Source organism: Podarcis vaucheri (assembly GCF_965113315.1).
Source record: "Podarcis vaucheri genome assembly, chromosome: 4".
NCBI lineage: Eukaryota > Metazoa > Chordata > Lepidosauria > Squamata > Lacertidae > Podarcis > Podarcis vaucheri.
The window spans coordinates 86687860-86706212 of NC_138762.1; the positions used below are offsets into that span (position 1 = coordinate 86687860).

At 39.9% G+C, this 18353-nt stretch overlaps 1 protein-coding gene across 1 annotated transcript in view; it reads right to left on the minus strand.

Moving 5' to 3' along the window:
- The window catches only part of PCCA (propionyl-CoA carboxylase subunit alpha), a 225490-nt gene that overhangs the window by 112509 nt on the left and 94628 nt on the right, over positions 1-18353 (minus strand). Inside the window, exons 15-17 of the mRNA XM_082218633.1 lie at positions 14383-14451; positions 12846-12921; positions 1783-1893 (exon numbers count right to left, since the gene is read on the minus strand). Of these exons, the coding sequence (XP_082074759.1) occupies positions 1783-1893; positions 12846-12921; positions 14383-14451 (256 nt within the window). The remainder of the gene's footprint in view (positions 1-1782; positions 1894-12845; positions 12922-14382; positions 14452-18353) is intronic.

Sequence of the window (18353 nt, forward strand, 5' to 3'; positions counted from 1 at the left end):
TTTCCAGAAGAAATTGGGAACTGCAGGTCTGGGAGGGCTAAATTACAACTCCCAGGATACTTTGCTTTAAATGTATGGCATGTACGTAGCCCTGGTCCAGGCTTTCCCTACATTAGCTATGATCACAATTTCGGCTCATTATAACTCATTTTTAATTTTTAATTTTATTTAACAAGATTTATATACCGCTTGATTGTAATAAAACCTCAACGCGTTAGCAGTGCAGCATCCAGTCTTCTTGTTTTTGGCTTTCGTCCTTCTTAACTGAGTCTTCTCAGTCCTGACTTCTTTGGATTTCTAGCTTTCCCCTCTCTCTTGAGTTTCCCAACTTGCCAACACTAACATTTCTCTTGCCCACTTAGATACACGACTGCTCCCTTGTCCACAGTTGTTAGTCAATCAGAGTACTGGTAGTTTGTTTTAAGTTTCTAGTTCCCATAATTTTCTCCCCCCACCGCCTTTTAAGTTTCATTTTCCTGAGCTGCCCTTCTGAACTTCCTGTGACCTCTTAAACACCATGGCAAAAACAGCCTTTAAACATAAAGCAGCCATTTAAAAGCTAAGAACAAAATGGTTGAACAGATGCATTCCTTCACAACATATGACTTGGTAAAAAGCTTCGGTTACACAGCCCAAGCTGTGCAGCACTCACACATTGCCAAAATATAGAAAATGCATCACCAAAACACAGTATACAAATGGGGGGGGGTGACCTGCAAATGCGTTTAGAGGAAAATGTAGAAATAATTGCTATCATTTAAATAGAATTACAATACATCCCACCATATTGGGGAAGACTGTGACCTGTCTGCTGTACAGGCGCTGTTTATGGGCAACTTCAAGACCTCTACTCTCCCTTCTTATGGTTCATTATTGTTAAACCAGATTAGACAGCCCCTCAAACAGAGGAAGACTTCACTAGAGGACTGCTCTCTTTCTGACATCCCTTCAAATAGAGGACTATAAAGTAGGATACATGGCCACCCTAACAGTCAATCACTAATTTAAGAAGAGAAAAATATATTCTCCGCCTCAACAGCTGAACTGTGAAACAAATATTCACTTTTACTATTTAGTTATCACTACAGTAACAAAAGTGAAGCATATATGGGAATCTTATAAAATCTCTCCTTGCTTACAAGATTTAACATCTTTTGGAACCCAGCCACGGTAAATTCTCTCTTTCAGAAGACCTTTTCTTACTTGTCTATATTCTTCTAACTCATAGTCAAAGTCTCTCCAAAAGCCATGTCCTGAGTCCACTTTTGATCAATATTATACTAATTAAATGGTTTATTAGTGTAAATGAAATAAATTAGGAGTGCTCTTCCAGCTCTTGGTAAATCCTTGGGACTGAATAAGTACCCAACTTGCCATCATGCAGATTTCCAATGAGAAATAGATTCCTGGAACACAATGTAGTCAATGCTTTCACAGAATGCCAGCATTTATTAACAGCATGCCAGACTTTACTAGCTGAGGATGGGTTCGGAACCAGGCCACTCTCTTAAATCTTGCTATGGAAAAAACTGTTTCGCTTCAAAGCAACATCAACTGGGTTCCAAAAACCCAACTTGATTTTTAGTCTCCCTGGAAGTTGAAGGAAACAATTGCTTTAATTTTCAAATACACTATTATTTTTAAAAGTAAAATTAGGGAGACCAAAAAACCAAGTTCAAAGAATAATTAGAAAACCATTTCAGAGGAAATTTCCACACATGACCCCACCCCGAGCCATCCCTGCTCCCAGCCAAATGCTTAACATTTCCATTAAGGACCAACCTTTAAAGCCATCAGGATACACGTCTGGAAGAAATTTTGTGTTGATGTCTCCCTGGACAAAGCGTGGATGGATGATCACTTCCCGTAGTAAGGCAATATTGTGAGCCACACCTGGAAGCACAGTAATATTTAGACATCTTAGATTATTAATGAATGCTGAAATAACAAAGGGTACCTGGAATAGAATGGACATGCTCTACAGAGATATTTGGAGTGGTGTTTGGAGTAGGTGGACAACTCAGAGCACCCTAATAGTAATGAAAGATGCAGATGCAAAATGTATGGATTAATGTTATTTTACAGTATTGCACTGTCATTCAGCTTGGAACTTAACAGTTGCACACAACAAATATTCAAGTGGTGCACATAGCCAAGTTGCAGAACTCTTAAATCTGCCTATGCTTTTTCTGCAACAGAAACAATATCACTGGACAGAATTCTACAGGTCAGAACAGAAGAGGATATTTAGGCTTTCTGTTCCTCTACTTGAAGACTATGAACAGTCTTTCTGTGTTCACTTTGGGCTAAAACATTTCCAAGCCATTTTCTCCTTTATTGTGATATTATTGTTATTGTTATTTTATGTTGTTCTTCCCCCTTAAACACTGAGACACAGCCTATACATCTTACTGATACAGCTTAAGAACCAATTCCTAAACAATGAACACTTCAAAACTTGTTATATTGTAAGATGCTGGGGATATGATTAAGCTAAGTCAGTCTATGAACCACCTGTTAACTTTGAAACTCACATTCCCATGTCAACTGCAGTAAAATATTTGTAACTGGACTCTGCAGTCAAAATAACTTTTAATACCACTGAATCAAACATAATCCACATTCAGGGTAACAAAAATTCCCAGACAAACATGTAAGATTAAGGAAGTAACATATAGATATTCAACTTGTAAATACGAAAAGCCACCGATGAAAATACTGCAACACATATTTGTTTCCTGAGTGCAAATTCAGCAGTTACGCACATAATGCCACACGTTCCCAGACTGAGTAAATGCTAAAAAACACAATCCACTTTTTTATTTCTTGACCAAACTGCCGTAAGATCCCTGGTGATATGATAGCTGATGACTGATGACAGGGATCTCTTTTTCTATTGATTGCCCCAAGAACTAAAATCAAATATTATTTTTATTCATGCCAAACTATGTGGAGAGAAATCAGAAGCTCCTGCAATCCATAGGACCTAGTATCATGAAAATGTAAATAAGCACTTTAACATGAAATTTTCCCTTTCCAAAAGAGCTCACAAGTCTATCTTCAGCTATTTCTAACACCAAATTTGGGAGGCTTAAGCAAACCTACTCCACCAAACGACTTGAAAGCCGTGGTGCTCTAGCCTCAATCACAACGTTCCTAAGACTTCAGAAATTTCAAAGTATGATTTGCAGTTTAGCTTGACCTCAGTGAAAGTTCACAAGGTATCCCCCATCTGTGTGAATAACTATGAGGCTACAGAAATCTGGACCCCTATAGGAGTTTACTCTTGGCTACCTGCTGCTTCCAAAACACCAGCCAGACATTAACCCCACATTCTCACAGGATCAAACAGAGGCCAGTCTCCATGCGCACTGAACTATATATTACATCCATCGTGCAATGATATTTCCTTCTGTACCACATTTGGTAATCCAAGCAGCTGAGACCAAAGCCACAAAAACTGGAAACATAATGAAATCTGTAACTTCTGTACTGTTCATTCACAATGCCAAAAAACCGGGGGGGGGGGGCACAGAAAATAAGAATGATGTTGCAGATCTGTTCTATGTCCCAAGAAGCGGATAGGGCACACACAAATGGTAAGATTTGCCTGGGTAACGGGGATGATGGACACAAAAGCTTGGATTTGCATTGTAAACGTACCCTTCCTTTTTTTATTCCACACAGTATAATAAGGCCCCCCCCCTCTCTCTCTCTCATTCATTTATTAGTCATCTGACAGTCTCTAAGCACTTACAAGTTTTAAAATCACGAAGCATGGCATAAATTCAGTACAAAAGAACAATACGTCACAACAAGAGACACACAATAACCTATAAAACAACCCTAACAAAATAGCAAAAAAACCCACACTCAATAGACAGGAGAATAATCATAATCCAACAAATTCCCAAGAGAATAGATTAGTTGGAGAAGGAGTGTTAGTGAGGGGACCAGGCAGACACCATCTTTCAAAAATGTAATACGCATTTTCCCGCTGGCTGTTCTGTGGCCATGGCTGGTAACCACTAATACAAGATTTGAGTAGGGCATCCCTACTTCCCTAGTCCCAGTCACTTCTAATGCACTAGACCAGGGTGCCCCAACTTTTCATACCAAGTGGAACGCAAGAATACTTCAACCCTGAACCCGCGGGCAGCACACTGTTTTGTCACACTGCCTTCCCAAAACCAGCTAAGCAAGGCGCTGGGCTTGGGGAAGGATGCCTGAGGCTCTGGCACCTCCTTCCCAAAGCTGGGAAAACACTAACTAGGCTTTGGGACAAAGGTGGGAGGACTCAAGGACCCTGTCAGAGCCCTCACACCATCTTCCCAAAGCCCAGCACCTAACCCAGCTTGGGGAAGACAGCAAAAGGGCTATGGGGGGCATCAAATGTTGCAGAGGGCTGCCAAAAAAAGGCCTCAGGGGCCACATACCGGCCGATCCTGCACCAGACCCTGCAACAATGAAGGCTGTTGGCACGGACAGGCAGTAGGAACTACCAAAACATTTTATCTCCTATCTCCAAAACAGAACTGAAGCAACAATTTATCAACAACTTTAAATAATGGGGGAAAGAGGGGGAGGAATGAAGAGATTTGCCCATATGTCCTTTATCACCGGAGTCTTTATATTTATCGTGGAATCATACACATTGTAAAAAATTATACATAAATGGTATGAATGTGGTGATCTACAAGTCATAGAATTTAATTAGTAAAATTCAGAATAAGCTGACTGTTGTACCTCATCATTCATGGGAAACATTCTTCAGTGTAAATATTTACTGACACTAAACATATTCTGTGTTGATTAGCCCTTTTTACAATATTAAGCTTCTGTCAACTTGACATTCACAAAACACAAATCTGCATTTATCCATGTAAACTTAATTGGTGTCCTACATGTCTCTCCATAGATAAACAATTCAATATATTTAACTTGCTGAGAATTTTAATTGTGTTAAGTGGAATGGAAAGAACTTTATTTGCATAGTTATTAGTTGCAAAAGCATTAAATTCATTTTTATGAGAGATTTAAATTGCATAATGATAATTGAGCTTTGCTGCTTTGAAAGACTATCTTAGAAATGCACTGTACATGTTGGCATTTAATAGGTATTCCATTTTATTCAAATAGTACTAAAGGGAAAAAGACAAGAGAATTAAGATCTGTTGCATTCAGCCTCTTGAAAATCATTATGAAAAATAAGTGAAGGAAAAACAACGTTCAGTGCCAACAGTGTAAATCCATGTTCACTGCAAAAATGTCGTGCTTAAATCAATGTGCCTTTTGTCAAATAAAAACATACAGCCTATATCACTTGGACCTATATGAAATAAGCTTATGGAAGATGCATTTGATTTTGTAATTATATTCAGGGTTGACATCCTTTTAAAATTTCAATACAACTTACACTTAACTCTTAAGGCTGAAACAGTAAAGGTAAAGCTAAAGGTAAAGGGACCCCTGACCATTAGGTCCAGTCGTGGCCGACTCTGGGGTTGCGGCGCTCATCTCGCTTTATTGGCCGAGGGAGCCGGTGTACAGCTTCCAGGTCATGTGGCCTGGCAAACCAGAGCAGCACGCGGAAACGCCATTACCTTCCTATTTATCTACTTGCACTTTGACATGCTTCCGAACTGCTAAGTCGGCAGGAGCAGGGACCGAGCAACGGGAGCGAACCTTCTGACCGGCAAGCCCTAGGCTCTGTGGTTTAACCCACAGCGCCACCCGTGTCCCTGGCTGCAACAGCACTATGTGCTAAAGATTACCTCCACCCCACAAAATTCTATGGCTTTTAGCAACAGCTCCTTAGCATGCAGTGTTAAGGGAGTGCTTGAACAAGCAGGAGAGGGATGGGGGGGTTGCATTGCGGCATCAGCAATGGGAGACGGATTAACCCCTTCCAACACACGGTACTCCCCTTCCCCTCCACAAGCCAAGGTGCTGCGCTTGATAACAGTTGCTTTTAGTGCTAGCACATGCACAAGTAGTCAGAAATGGATTAACCAGGGGTCAGCAAAATTTTTCAGCAGAGGGCCGGTCCACTGTCCCTCAGACTTTGTGGGGGGCTGGACTATATTTTGGGGGAGGAAAAGAACAAATTCCTATGCCCCACAAATAACCCAGAGATGCATTTTAAATAAAAGAACACATTCTACTCATGTAAAAACATGCTGATTCCCAGACCGGCCGCGGGTTGGATTTAGAATGCGATTGGGCCGGATCTGGCCCCAAGGCCTTAGTTTGCCAACCCATGGATTAACGCATTCAGCATCTACAGTGGCCCTTAACAATTATAAAGAGATGTACCGCAATGGAAAAGTTTATTAGGTACATGCAAGAGCTTGTGGAACTCCCCCGCCATTATTTGCCCTGTCTTTGCTGCAGCTCTTAATGTTCCCATTGTCCTCTCTAGAAACTTTTTTCTTTTTAAGGTTACTGGAGGATTTGTTTCCTAAAAAAGTCTTAAGCCTTGCTGCACAAGTAGGGTTCCCCACTGAGCCCTCTAGATCAAAAGCTAACTAAGCTAGTACAAATAAAATGATGGTACCGCTGCATATACATCAATATACACATGTATCAATATGCCTAACAAAATTGCTTTTTCGGGTACAGAAGCTGGACATGCAGTGCAATCCTAAGCATGTTTATTACAAGTAACCCCAGTTTTCAATACAGGAGCTTATGCTCCAGTAAGTATATTTGTGATTTCTGCCTCGCGGAGCTAAGAGGGCTTTGGTTGGTAGGGTTCCCACCCATCCTCATTTAGTTTCACTCGCTATGACCCACTGCCAGAAAGAGTTTAGACTATTTCATAAACAAGAAGCATGAAATTTGTGCAGAGGCAAAAAGCAAGTACTCAAAATAAATTCTTCTTCAATTCCTTTTCCTGGCATTTCCCCCCAGACTATTTTCTTATACTTTCCACACTGTTCCCACTACCACAGCTACACTTTATTTCTATTTAATCTACTCTGGGTCAGGTTCAGCCTTATTTCATACCTCCTTTTCTTTCTCCCTACTGTTAACCTCTCCTGCCCCCAAAGCTTCTGTTCTTTGAAATTTCTGTTTTTGTCTTCTCTTGTTCTTTTCTTCACTGTGCCCTGTAGTAATAATTCCTGATCTGCACCCCAATTGTTTTCAGCGCAGCTTCCATTCTATGATTTGCAACCAACGAAAGAAAGCTTGCTTTGATTTACCCCGGGTCTGTATTCCAACGGATTTAATGAAGATATATGTCTGCGCAGAGCAGGGGTCATGGGTGTGGAAACTATGAACATGCCCTACCCCTTTTAAAACACCCAAGTATAAATGGCCTGAAATTGAGCTACATTCCCAGCAACAAGTGCAATACCTTGGGACTATATGCTTTGGAAAGGCACTCAAGGTCAATTGTAACTTGTCATGTTCTTACTACAGGCTGTTACCAAATTGTGTCTACAATGGTATCTGTCACAGAATTTCCTTTCCTTTCCTCCCCCCACCCCCGTCTATTAACTATCCTGGTACAAATATTCTCGAGGTTTCCTTACATATGTGCTTCATCATCTCAGAAGGGCAGGCTTCTGTTTTCAATTATTTTATCTCAAATGCTGTATGCATTTGCATCCATGTACCTATGTGCCACAGTAACTATGTGCATGTGTGCCACAGTATATTTGATGGGAGTTTGCTGAAAGGAGAGGTGTGTGGAGCATTGAACAAGAACCACCACCAGGGTCTGAGTTCTTGATATAGCTTCCATTCATGTTATTATTATTATTATTATTTGAAATTAATAGATTAACTTGCACAATGGTCCTCAACCCTTGGCCTAATTCTATGCAGGGGAGGGAAGCTTGGAGAAGGGGGTGGAGCACTTTGAACAGGCACTATCTCCAGCAAGAGCAATCTATCCCTTCTCCAGTAGGCTGCAGAAGGTGGAAGAAGAGGGAGGAGGATGGGAGAAGTAAATGATCGTGGTGGCCCTGCCTGCCTTTGGTCCGGCCCCACTCTCCACCAGTTGCAACTCTGCCCACCATTAGTTTGCAGCTCCCAACAGAGCAGGGAAATGGCTCCCTACACCTGGCCTATATCAATACAGTGGTACCTCGGGTTACAGACTCCTAAGGTTACAGATACTTCAGGTTAACAGACTCCGCTAACACAGAAATAGTACCTTGGGTTAAGAACTTTGCTTCAGGATGAGAACAGAAATCGCCCGGTGGCGGCGCAGCAGCAGCAGGAGGCCCCATTAGCTAAAGTGGTGCTTCAGGTTAAGAACAGTTTCAGGTTAAAACCGGACCTCCAGAACAAATTAAGTTCTTAACCCGAGGTACCACTGTAATGCACATTTGTTCTTACGATACCTCAAAATTTTGCATAAAAAACAAAGAAAAAGTAAGAGTACAAAATGTAATGCATATACTTTCTATGGCTGATCAAACAAAAAAACAATTTGCATTGTTGTGTATTTATCTCCAATCTATGGAGAGAGGTTTTTCTTTTCCTCTAACATTATATTATATAATTATTATTTATTACATTCATATGCTGCCCTGCATAGGCAGATCTCAGGGCGGTTCACAACTTAAAATTACAATACAGTGGTACCTCGGGTTACATACGCTTCAGGTTACATACGCTTCAGGTTACAGACTCCGCTAACCCAGAAATAGTGCTTCAGGTTAAGAACTTTGCTTCAGGATGGGAACACAAATTGTGCTCCGGCAGCGCGGTAGCAGCAGCAGGAGGCCCCATTAGCTAAAGTGGTGCTTCAGGTTAAGAACAGTTTCAGGTTAAGTACGGACCTCCGGAACGAATTAATTAATCTATTAACCCGAGGTACCACTGTATAAATTAAATACAAGATAAATTAAAGTAAATTAAGCCTGGTTTTTTCCCCATGCTCCTGTCAGACATTCTAAACTGTATCCTGGGGATTTGAATAACTGGCAGGAGAAACATGACTCAATACTCAGCCATGATAGGAGGGGGGGCAGGAGATCAGTGATCTTTTCTACAAGGGCTACGAATATATTTGGGAGGATTTCATTACATTGATGGCATTGAGCTACTATGGACTTTTGAGTCTTTACAGTAACAGCAGCAAACACAAGTCCCCCAGCAGCACAAAACCTAGGCCAGACACTGGTTGCAAAATTATCACCATATTAGCAGAGCCTAGGACTTGCCGATCAGAAGGTCGGCAGTTCGAATCCCTGTGACGAGGTGAGCTCCCGTTGCTCGGTCCCTGCTCCTGCCAACCTAGCAGTTCTAAAGCACGTCAAAGTGCAAGTAGATAAATAGGTACCGCTCCGGCGGGAAGGTGAACGGCGTTTCTGTGCGCTGCTCTGGTTCGCCAGAAGCGGCTTAGTCCTGCTGGCCACATGACCCGGAAGCTGTACGCCGGCTCCCTCAACCAATAAAGCGAGATGAGCGCCGCAACCCCAGAGTCGGTCACAACTGGACCTAATGATCAGGGGTCCCTTTACCTTTACCTAGTGTGTCACTAGCCAAGGGAGTAGCTAAGGAAAACCTGACTCTAGTTGGCACACCTCCCAGAATTCCTAGCCCACAAATCCAGAATTTTCCAAAGGAGCATTTTTTGTTTTCAACATTTGACACTGCTATGTTATACGCCAAAGAAAGGAAGGGTGGAGATTCTGTCTTTGATGAATAATGATACAATGATCTCAGACTGTATGTTCGTTCCATCCACATTTTTTCCTGAACAAGAACAAAGTCTATTATGTCCCATATCAGTGGGGATTTTAAAGAAAAAAATCACAACTCATTTATGAAGTAAAGATTACAGGACACATTAAGCCCTACTCATCACTGCTGTCGCTGTGTGTGAAATCCTCTACAAATTCAGTAAAGTGTCATGTTCAGAATAAAGCATGCAAAACGGTAACATTCATGCTGACTAAGCACAATTGTGCTATTTTGTTCATCTGAATAACTTATCTTCAGTAAAGGGTAGGCTTTTCTGTTGCCAATTTAAAAAACTACACAGGCTTGAACACTTTGAAGATTTTTAATTACCCTAAATAAAACAATGTAAGGCAATGTAAAAGAAACTTGTCCTCTGAATTTGAAGGCAATAATGCATGTGAATACCAGTTGCTGGAAGTCACAGGTGGGGAGAGAGCTCCTGTGGTCGGATCCTGCTTGCTGGTTTCCCCACTGGCATCTGGGTGGCCACTGTGAGAACAGAATGCTATACTAGATGGGCCACTGGCCTGATCCAGCAGGCTCTTTTCATGTTAATTCATGATGCATTCCTTCCACACAGGCTATAGGCTACATCAATTCAAGAATGCAAACCCTTTCCCCCATGCACTTGGTTCTCCTTGACTATTAAAATACTTTGGTTATTTGATCCAGACATGTGCTATAAAATATCATCAAATTCAAAGATTTGCACTTTTTTATTATTAAAAAAAGCACAGGTATTGCATCTATGTCATGTGCAAAGTAGGCCCAGTGAAATAAATGGACAGGCTAGTCATGCCAAACAGCATTTATTTCAGTGAATGGCATTCAACATTAGTCCAACTCAGAGCAGACCCACTGAAGTTACTGGACATAACTTAGATTCACTAACTTTAATGGGTCTACTCTGAATGGGACTTTGCTGAATAAAACCCAATGGATCTGTTGTGAATGTGACATAGTTGGATACTACCCATAGTAAAATATATTTTGGAAAAAAGCAGATCCTATTCTTATCCTGAATATTTTTGCTTTATTTTTTGCTCTAGGCAATTTGCTTCTTTTTTAGTCAAAGTAAGCAAAATACAATGTACAGCATTATCCCCTTCATCCAATATTATAGCCATTAACCTCTTATATTTAAAATATCACTGGCACGGTATGCTGCTGTGTCTGTAACACAAATCTATCTGCATTTTAAAAAATTAGTGATTTTTAACAGAGCCTTTGGGCTGTTGCAGAATTCAGGATTCCAACCAATGCCAATCAGGCCAATCAGAGTTAGAAAAATCGTAAATATGTTTTGCAAACTAGAACATGTAGCTTTACTTTGGTTCAGTTTTGTTTAAAACAAACAAATCACTCTTTTAAAATTTCCATGCAATATAAACATATAATCCTATTTTAGAGTTTATACTCCCAATGGAATATTCAATTAGGAAAATCCTTAAGGCACTTTTGGGAACACAAGTTTGATCCCAGGCTCCAAACGTGCTCTGATATGTGCACTGAGTTCCAAGCAACAATGGACTTCCCTTTCACTCCAACATCAGACACCAACCTGCAGTTGACACCAACATTGTAGTGATTTAGGAACTCAACATGTGCCAAAAAACCTTGGCTCCCATGTGCACGAGGGTCAGGGCAAGTATGTTTTATATTAGCACTAAAAATAAAGCCAGATATTATTTTGGCTATTCTTGCGCCTTTGGCCAAATGCTGCATTCTGATTGTGTATGGAACTGGGAATCTTTGGGATTCAGATGACAACTGTCCAATTGAGCCGCATTTTTACAGCAGACCAAAAAAAATAAAGCTGTACACCTAAGTAAGAACCATGTTAGAAAAACAATAAAAGGTAAGAAGTACAATTTTGCCAGGATTTTTCAGCAGTTGGATGGATTTCATTAAAGACAGAAAGAGACTTGTTGAAACTCTCAGGTTACTGGTCTCTTCTTTCTGTGAAAAGGTCACATAAGCAGTGGAGAAGTGGGAAAGGGGAGCGGGCTTTCTATATTTCTTTCTTTTAATGCACTGATTTATTGGAGTTTAGCAATGGGGGTTATGTGGAAAGACATCAAGCAACTGGAAATCCTGCAGTGTTGGATTTACACGGTTATCTCTAATGGAGAAAAGTAAACCTCAGAAGGAGACAATTTGCTTTGAGAGATGAGGAAAATGACACTCCTCCACCGAAATCCTGTTTCTAAACATTATCACATCACCGTCTTTACTGACTGGTAGGCAAACACTAATAAATACACATAAAAAGAATTGGGAGAAGGAAGGAATATACATTATTTGCATGTGACTGCAAATGTCATGTTATACCCTGGCCTGCATTCCATAAACATTTTTTTATCAGAAAGTACACCTTCCAAACTTACAGGTTACTGCTACAATGCCAACTTTGAAGCAATAGCTCTTCCCACATGTGACCGTTTCCTAGTGGCAGTTTGATAACAACAACATCAAAAATAAATCGAAGCTGAAGGAAAAGACAAGCTAATAAAAATAGTAGGCGAGGGGAAACTTTTCATATTGCTTACAATACAGCAAAGGCTACATGCAGCTGCTCAAACAGGACAGAATGAGGAACAGAAATCTGGGAGCTAAGAAACTGTGGGCCAAACAATCAGAACTGCCAGATATAGGGAAATAGGAGGTCTAATTAATTTTATTTTTATTTAGCAAAACATATATATCGTTTAATTGTGCTAAAATCTCTATACAGCTTAACATAAACATTTAAATTATTTAAAACTTTAAAAAAATAAGTATAATTGACAGTAGAAAGATTCAAACACATCCACACCCACATGTCTGAATAAGCTTACCTGGATAAAATGTTCGGAGCAGGCATTGAAAAGAGTCAACTTTCTGGCACTGGTATAATATAGTGTAGCTATTTTACATATACAGTTATTTATCTGGTAAGAAAACTGTGTCACTTTGTGTAGTATTAAATTTTAAGAATGCAAAATAGTAAAATGCATAAATTAAAGCAGCCTGATGTGCCGCAAAACAAACCAACCAAATTTTTTTTTCTTAATTTAACACAATTTTCCTTGAATTTGTCAAAGTAACATTTCAAAAGCTTTTCCATGGACAATTGCATTAGAACCCCATATTATTGAATTTACCTCTAATAACGTAACTATCCAATGCCTCTTCCATTCTTCGCAAAGCTTCAGCTCTGTTGGATCCATAGGTGATCAGCTAAAGCACACATACACAAAATGATATATAAAATTGATATATAAAAATTTAGGACCATCAAAATATTATTTGGTGGTAGAGGTTTACAACTTTCAGTTTTTAATGCAATTTTAAAATGTTTTAAACATTTTTATTGTTTTAGCTCTTGTTGGCCACCCTAGGCACCTTTGGGAGGAAGGCCAAGGTACAAATTTAGCAAATAAATATTTTGAGACTATCCAATGCTTTCTTTAAAGGTAAGCAAGATGCCACAAAATCCCCATATCCACCATGTGCTTAGTTACCTTCATGCCAAATGGTCACTATGGCACATGCCTCTGAGTTATGTGTATTTTGCACTTTTGATGTGAGCGACAATAAGATCATTTATTGGTGAAAAACTGAGCCTGACAGTGGCGGTCTACAAACTCCAGTGTTTCTCCTGCACAGCAAACCTCAGTTGGGACTCCTTGGTTTATCAGGGAGTTCAGACAATGAAACCAGTAGGGAGTTGACTTGAACACAGGTGGTGAAGTGTATACAGCAAAACAAAAGTAGGAACCCATTTGTGTGATGGCAGTGAAATCGTCCTCTAGCATTAAAAAAAAAAAAAGCTGTCCAGCAAAGCCCTTCTAGGTGGTAACAAGATTTCAACATGACCCTACAACCCTTGGATATTAGAACCCAAGTAATTATTATTGGTTCAGACATTGATGCCAATATTGGTACAGTTCCTCTTCTAGTCTTAGTTCCTGCAATTGGTTTCAGCTGATGTGGCATATGGATATGGGCTTTAAGGGCTTTAGCCTGCCACCAGTATTCTTAACCTCTGCCCAAACTAAGCCTCCTGGTTGTATATTGTGCTCAAATAGGCTTAGTTTGGTCAGACTGAGTATACACTTCCAGAGTTAACACTAAATACATTACTTCTGGTAAATGAGCCACCATAGCTGCTAGAAGGCTGTGTAAATTTGTGTCCCAGGCTTTTTTACTCATCCACCCATGTGAAACCAAGGGGTGAATTGTTTGTCGGATGTGAAATTTTATTCAGCTCTCCTACTACACTACAAAAACCAGGAAACATGGGGATCAGGAAACTATGGTTAATTTGTTTCTGGTTTAATTGTGGCTCAAAGCAATGGCTCAATGCACTGGCGAAAATTTTGTTTATATCTTGCCTTATTAAATGGAGAAATAATCCCCTGGACACAGCCAATGTTTTCCCTGGATTTCACAGTATGACAAAGAATTTAAGAATTTCCATCTTTTAACTGTTTAAGGGGGTAGATACACTTTCATTTTTGGATGTTTACCTTGATTAGAAAAAAAATGTTTTTTTGTTATTAAAACCACTTTTACTACTGAAATCCCTGAAGCTATTTTAACCCAAACACCTGTCACATATTTTTGCCTGAAACAGTATAATGTCACCAAACATTATATATAATTTCTTTTTTAACTAGGGAAAAGTAGTTAACTCACTTTTGAAATCATAGGATCATAATAAATGCTGATTTCACTTCCTTGCTGTATGCCACTATCAACACGTACCTACAAAAGAGTGAGACAAAAGAAGATTACCACAGGCAAAAGAGGAGCCAGTGTCACGAGTCGGCATAGTACAGCAACAGCTCAGGGCCCACAGACTGGCAGAGGGCCCGCTGCTGACTTCAGACGATGGTCCAGTTTCCTGTTTCACAATGGGAGAGGTGTCCAGTTGCAGCAAAAAGTATGCACACAAATTCACACTCTGCTGCCTCCTCTAAGCACACTCCCACTAATATATGAGAGATTGCCTCAAAAGCCCCTGTAACAATTGCTGAGCCTCTAGGGCAAACATCTTGTTTCTTGTTGGGACTTGGGAGAAAGGGGCACAATAATGTACTCATTGGAATACAAGTTAATTACTGCAAAGCTCCTTCTTGGCATCTCTTAAACTGGGAAATGGATGCCTGCCTCCAGAGGTCCATGTAATCATACATCTCCTAGTTTGGAAGAATCTTTCATGATCCAAGACACCAAAGGGAGGGCTTGGCCTCCAAACACCATGATGACCCCAAAATATCTCTTCCAAGAGGAAAATGAAGTGTGTTTCAGAAAACTCTGAGAGATAGCAAGGTCACATTTCTGCTGGGAGGAACTTCTGGAAAAAGCAACGCCATAACTCTCCTGTGGATTTTTAATCATCAATGGGGCTAAAAGGAGTACAAAACAGTTTCTGCTGTGAACTCCTTTAAGTGTCCTTCCCAGTGAGTGGGTAAAATTGAGACTTAACGTGGATGTAATAAGTGTGTGTGTTTATAAATAAAGTGATTGGAGGAAGAGTATAGAATGTAAGAGTGTAAAAGTGAGCAAAGACAAGAACAGAGTGGTGTAGGGGTCAAGGAGACAGAGCTCTGATGAGGAGAGAGAGCTGTATAAGGCAGATTCAAAAAGTAAAGAAGAAGTGAGGGGGGAAATGTTCCACAAAACCCCACAGTCATGGGCAAGTTATCTTTGTTAGCAGTCCATCGGTCAACATTATTTCAGTTTACAAACCTTCCTAGAAGTATTTATATGCTGACACTCTTCTTTCTCTTCAAAGTCCAACTTTAAAAATAAGACATTTACAGAGGACCGGGTTTTGCAATTCTCAGATCTAGAATTTTCGTTGTCCAATTTAACTAGTGCCCCACCAAAATGCCCATGTAACTGATATATTGCATCAAAACTTTACGTAAATGCATCATCTGGGCCTCACTCCAGAAGGGCTGCTGCAGAAACTTTAAAGTTCTGCTTATCAGCTCTATAGAAATACCAATACTCTAGCTTTCATGTCTGCAACACTTTCTTTTTCTTCCTCACTCTCATCTGTAGCATATTTTTCTTCTGATGATAGCATTCCCCTGAGGATTTAATGTTTACACAGCTTTTTCCATGGCTTTGCTTTATAAGGATACAGCTGCAATTAAAGTTCTGATTCTGCAACTCTTGTGGAGGGAGGAGGGAAAAAACACACACAAGAGACAAGATATGTCTTTGAAGAACCTGATAGCTGTTAGTCAGCCAACAAAATTCAGTATTACTGTTGATCTTTGTTTTCTTCTCTTGGTTTGATTTCTGCAAGAGTGGCACTGAGGTTATCCATATAAAAGTTTCGAAATGACTAATTCCTGAATAAATATTTGTTAAGATTGTTGCTTTTGAAATCTGGATAGCACGCTACTCACAACACCAACAGGATAATTCAAGACCATTCTGGTAATCTTAAAAAGAAACACCAAATGAGACTTGCTGGAGTGGAAGAGGTTTAATATGAAATACTCTGCTTGGGTTTGGCAGGGAGGGGGAAATGGGGCTTAGAAACCCCCTTCAATCTTCACCTGGGGGAAGAAACCCTTGTAATAAAACAGCAGCTCATCTGTCTGCAGCAAGGCAGAAAGAGGTCAACCCAACGGCTGTTAGGCTTTTAGATTTTAATTTAGGCAATTATCAAGGGGCCAGATGTAGAACCTCTTGTCTACAGTATCCACATGAGGTCACACTGATGACTTTATTATCCAAATGACATGTCCTAATAGGCTTTATTCTCTGCAATGAAAACTGCATCACATTTTTTTCCTGGTAGGAAAAAAAAAGATAAACAGTGCCTTTATCATAGTAAGAGTACATCTTCATTAATGCAGGCCGCAGAACTGTAATGGCAGTTGTCAAGCACTTTCATCAGAAAAAATCTCAAAATATCTCAAAGATACTCAGTAATGTTTTTAGCTATCCCCATGCCATGGAGGAAAAGAAAAACAGGAAGTATTGAAAGGTCATGAGCATCGTTGTAGAGAAGGAAACTGATTATGTGAGGTGTTTTGTATCATCGTCAATTTTAAAAAATTATCACCTAAATAGAAACCTAACCAAAACAAGCTAAGGTTGGAAAAAGTTCAGCCTTCCATCACCAGCAACGTAATGTTTGCAATCATCAACCTTCTCTCCTCCAAATATCCACAATAGGAACTATCAGAAACAGGTCAAGAAACTGCAGAGAGAAGAAGGCATAATTCCACAAGAAATACAGAATTAACTTCTCATTATATTTAAGACTCAAAAGCCTTGCAGCAAAATAGTGGCCACAGTTTGGTATCTACATGAGTTTGGGGCTCCAAAAATGCAAAATTATTGTTCAGGCTTAACATATCAGAACTTATTCATAAACAAGATTGTCAGTTAAGTTCTTCAGAAACACCAAATATGGCAAACCATGTTTGTACATTCACAGTCTTTTTAGGTTCCCATGCTATCTATGCTGTCTACTATTCTAACACAAGTTGCAAACTAGTACAACGTACTTTTAGTCATTTAGCTGTTCTTTATATACAGAGAACAGGGTGAAATTCCTGGCGACATCTCTCTCCGGCCATGAATTATTTTTTTAAACCTCTCAATTCTTCTGATTCACAACAGCAGTAGCTTCTTTTCTTTAGCCACAAGATGTGGAAATAAATGGTTAGAGAGGGTCCAAACTGACAATAACTAAAAAGAAATAATAAGCCAGTTAACAATCTGACTGCGCACAGCCTCCATGCACAATCTGACAACAGTGTTTCACTGTGTTACCTAATTCTCAGTGTAGAATATTCCTCTTATGTAGCTCAAGCCAATACTGAATTCATTCTGTCCTATATGGAGGCCTAGGTGTCTGTTCAATACAGGAACTGTTCACAATTAGGAGGATGATAGAAATCTAGAGCATTCTGCTTAAAATCATATTGGGGAAACAAATGCACGTTTATGATGGAGCAAGGTGACAGTTATATCAGCACACCACCAGAAAGCAATTAATTATGTCCAAATTGCAGGCAAACATGTTCACTGTAGTATGCTCTATTCACAAAAAATAGCTTCTTTTGTTGCACTTGTAAATCTGGCTATTTTGAGTTCTAAAAGCAGCCACTGCCTATGCGGTTATTCAGTTAGAATGATAAAAGGAATGTGTGTTTCTGTATGCTTTGGGGCAAGGAACTTAAAACACAAATGCATCAATATCAACACTACGGCTAAAATAAAAGCAGATGGGCTGGCCTCTCCACAGCTACAGTATGAGGTGTGAGGCAAGGTAGGAATATACATAATGGAGATGGTTACAACACCACCACAGAAATGGATAGATAGATGAGTTTTGCATCATGCACACACAAGCAATGACACCACATCAGGACTCAAGTTCTCTGTTTCATACCAGATGTGTAGGAATGAAATGCTGGTAGTCAAATTGTAAGCCAAAACTATTTCAACTAATTTGTACATGCCGCCCCTCTTCCGCCTCCCCATTCTTATTACTTCATGTGTGCCAGGGCTGAGATCCAGCAGTAAACAAGCTACTTTAGACCCTCCTTAAGTAAAAGTATCTAGAAGCACAAGGTATGACAGCTATCATTTATAGGAATGGCCAATAATGGAATTCAACGTTAAGGCATAAT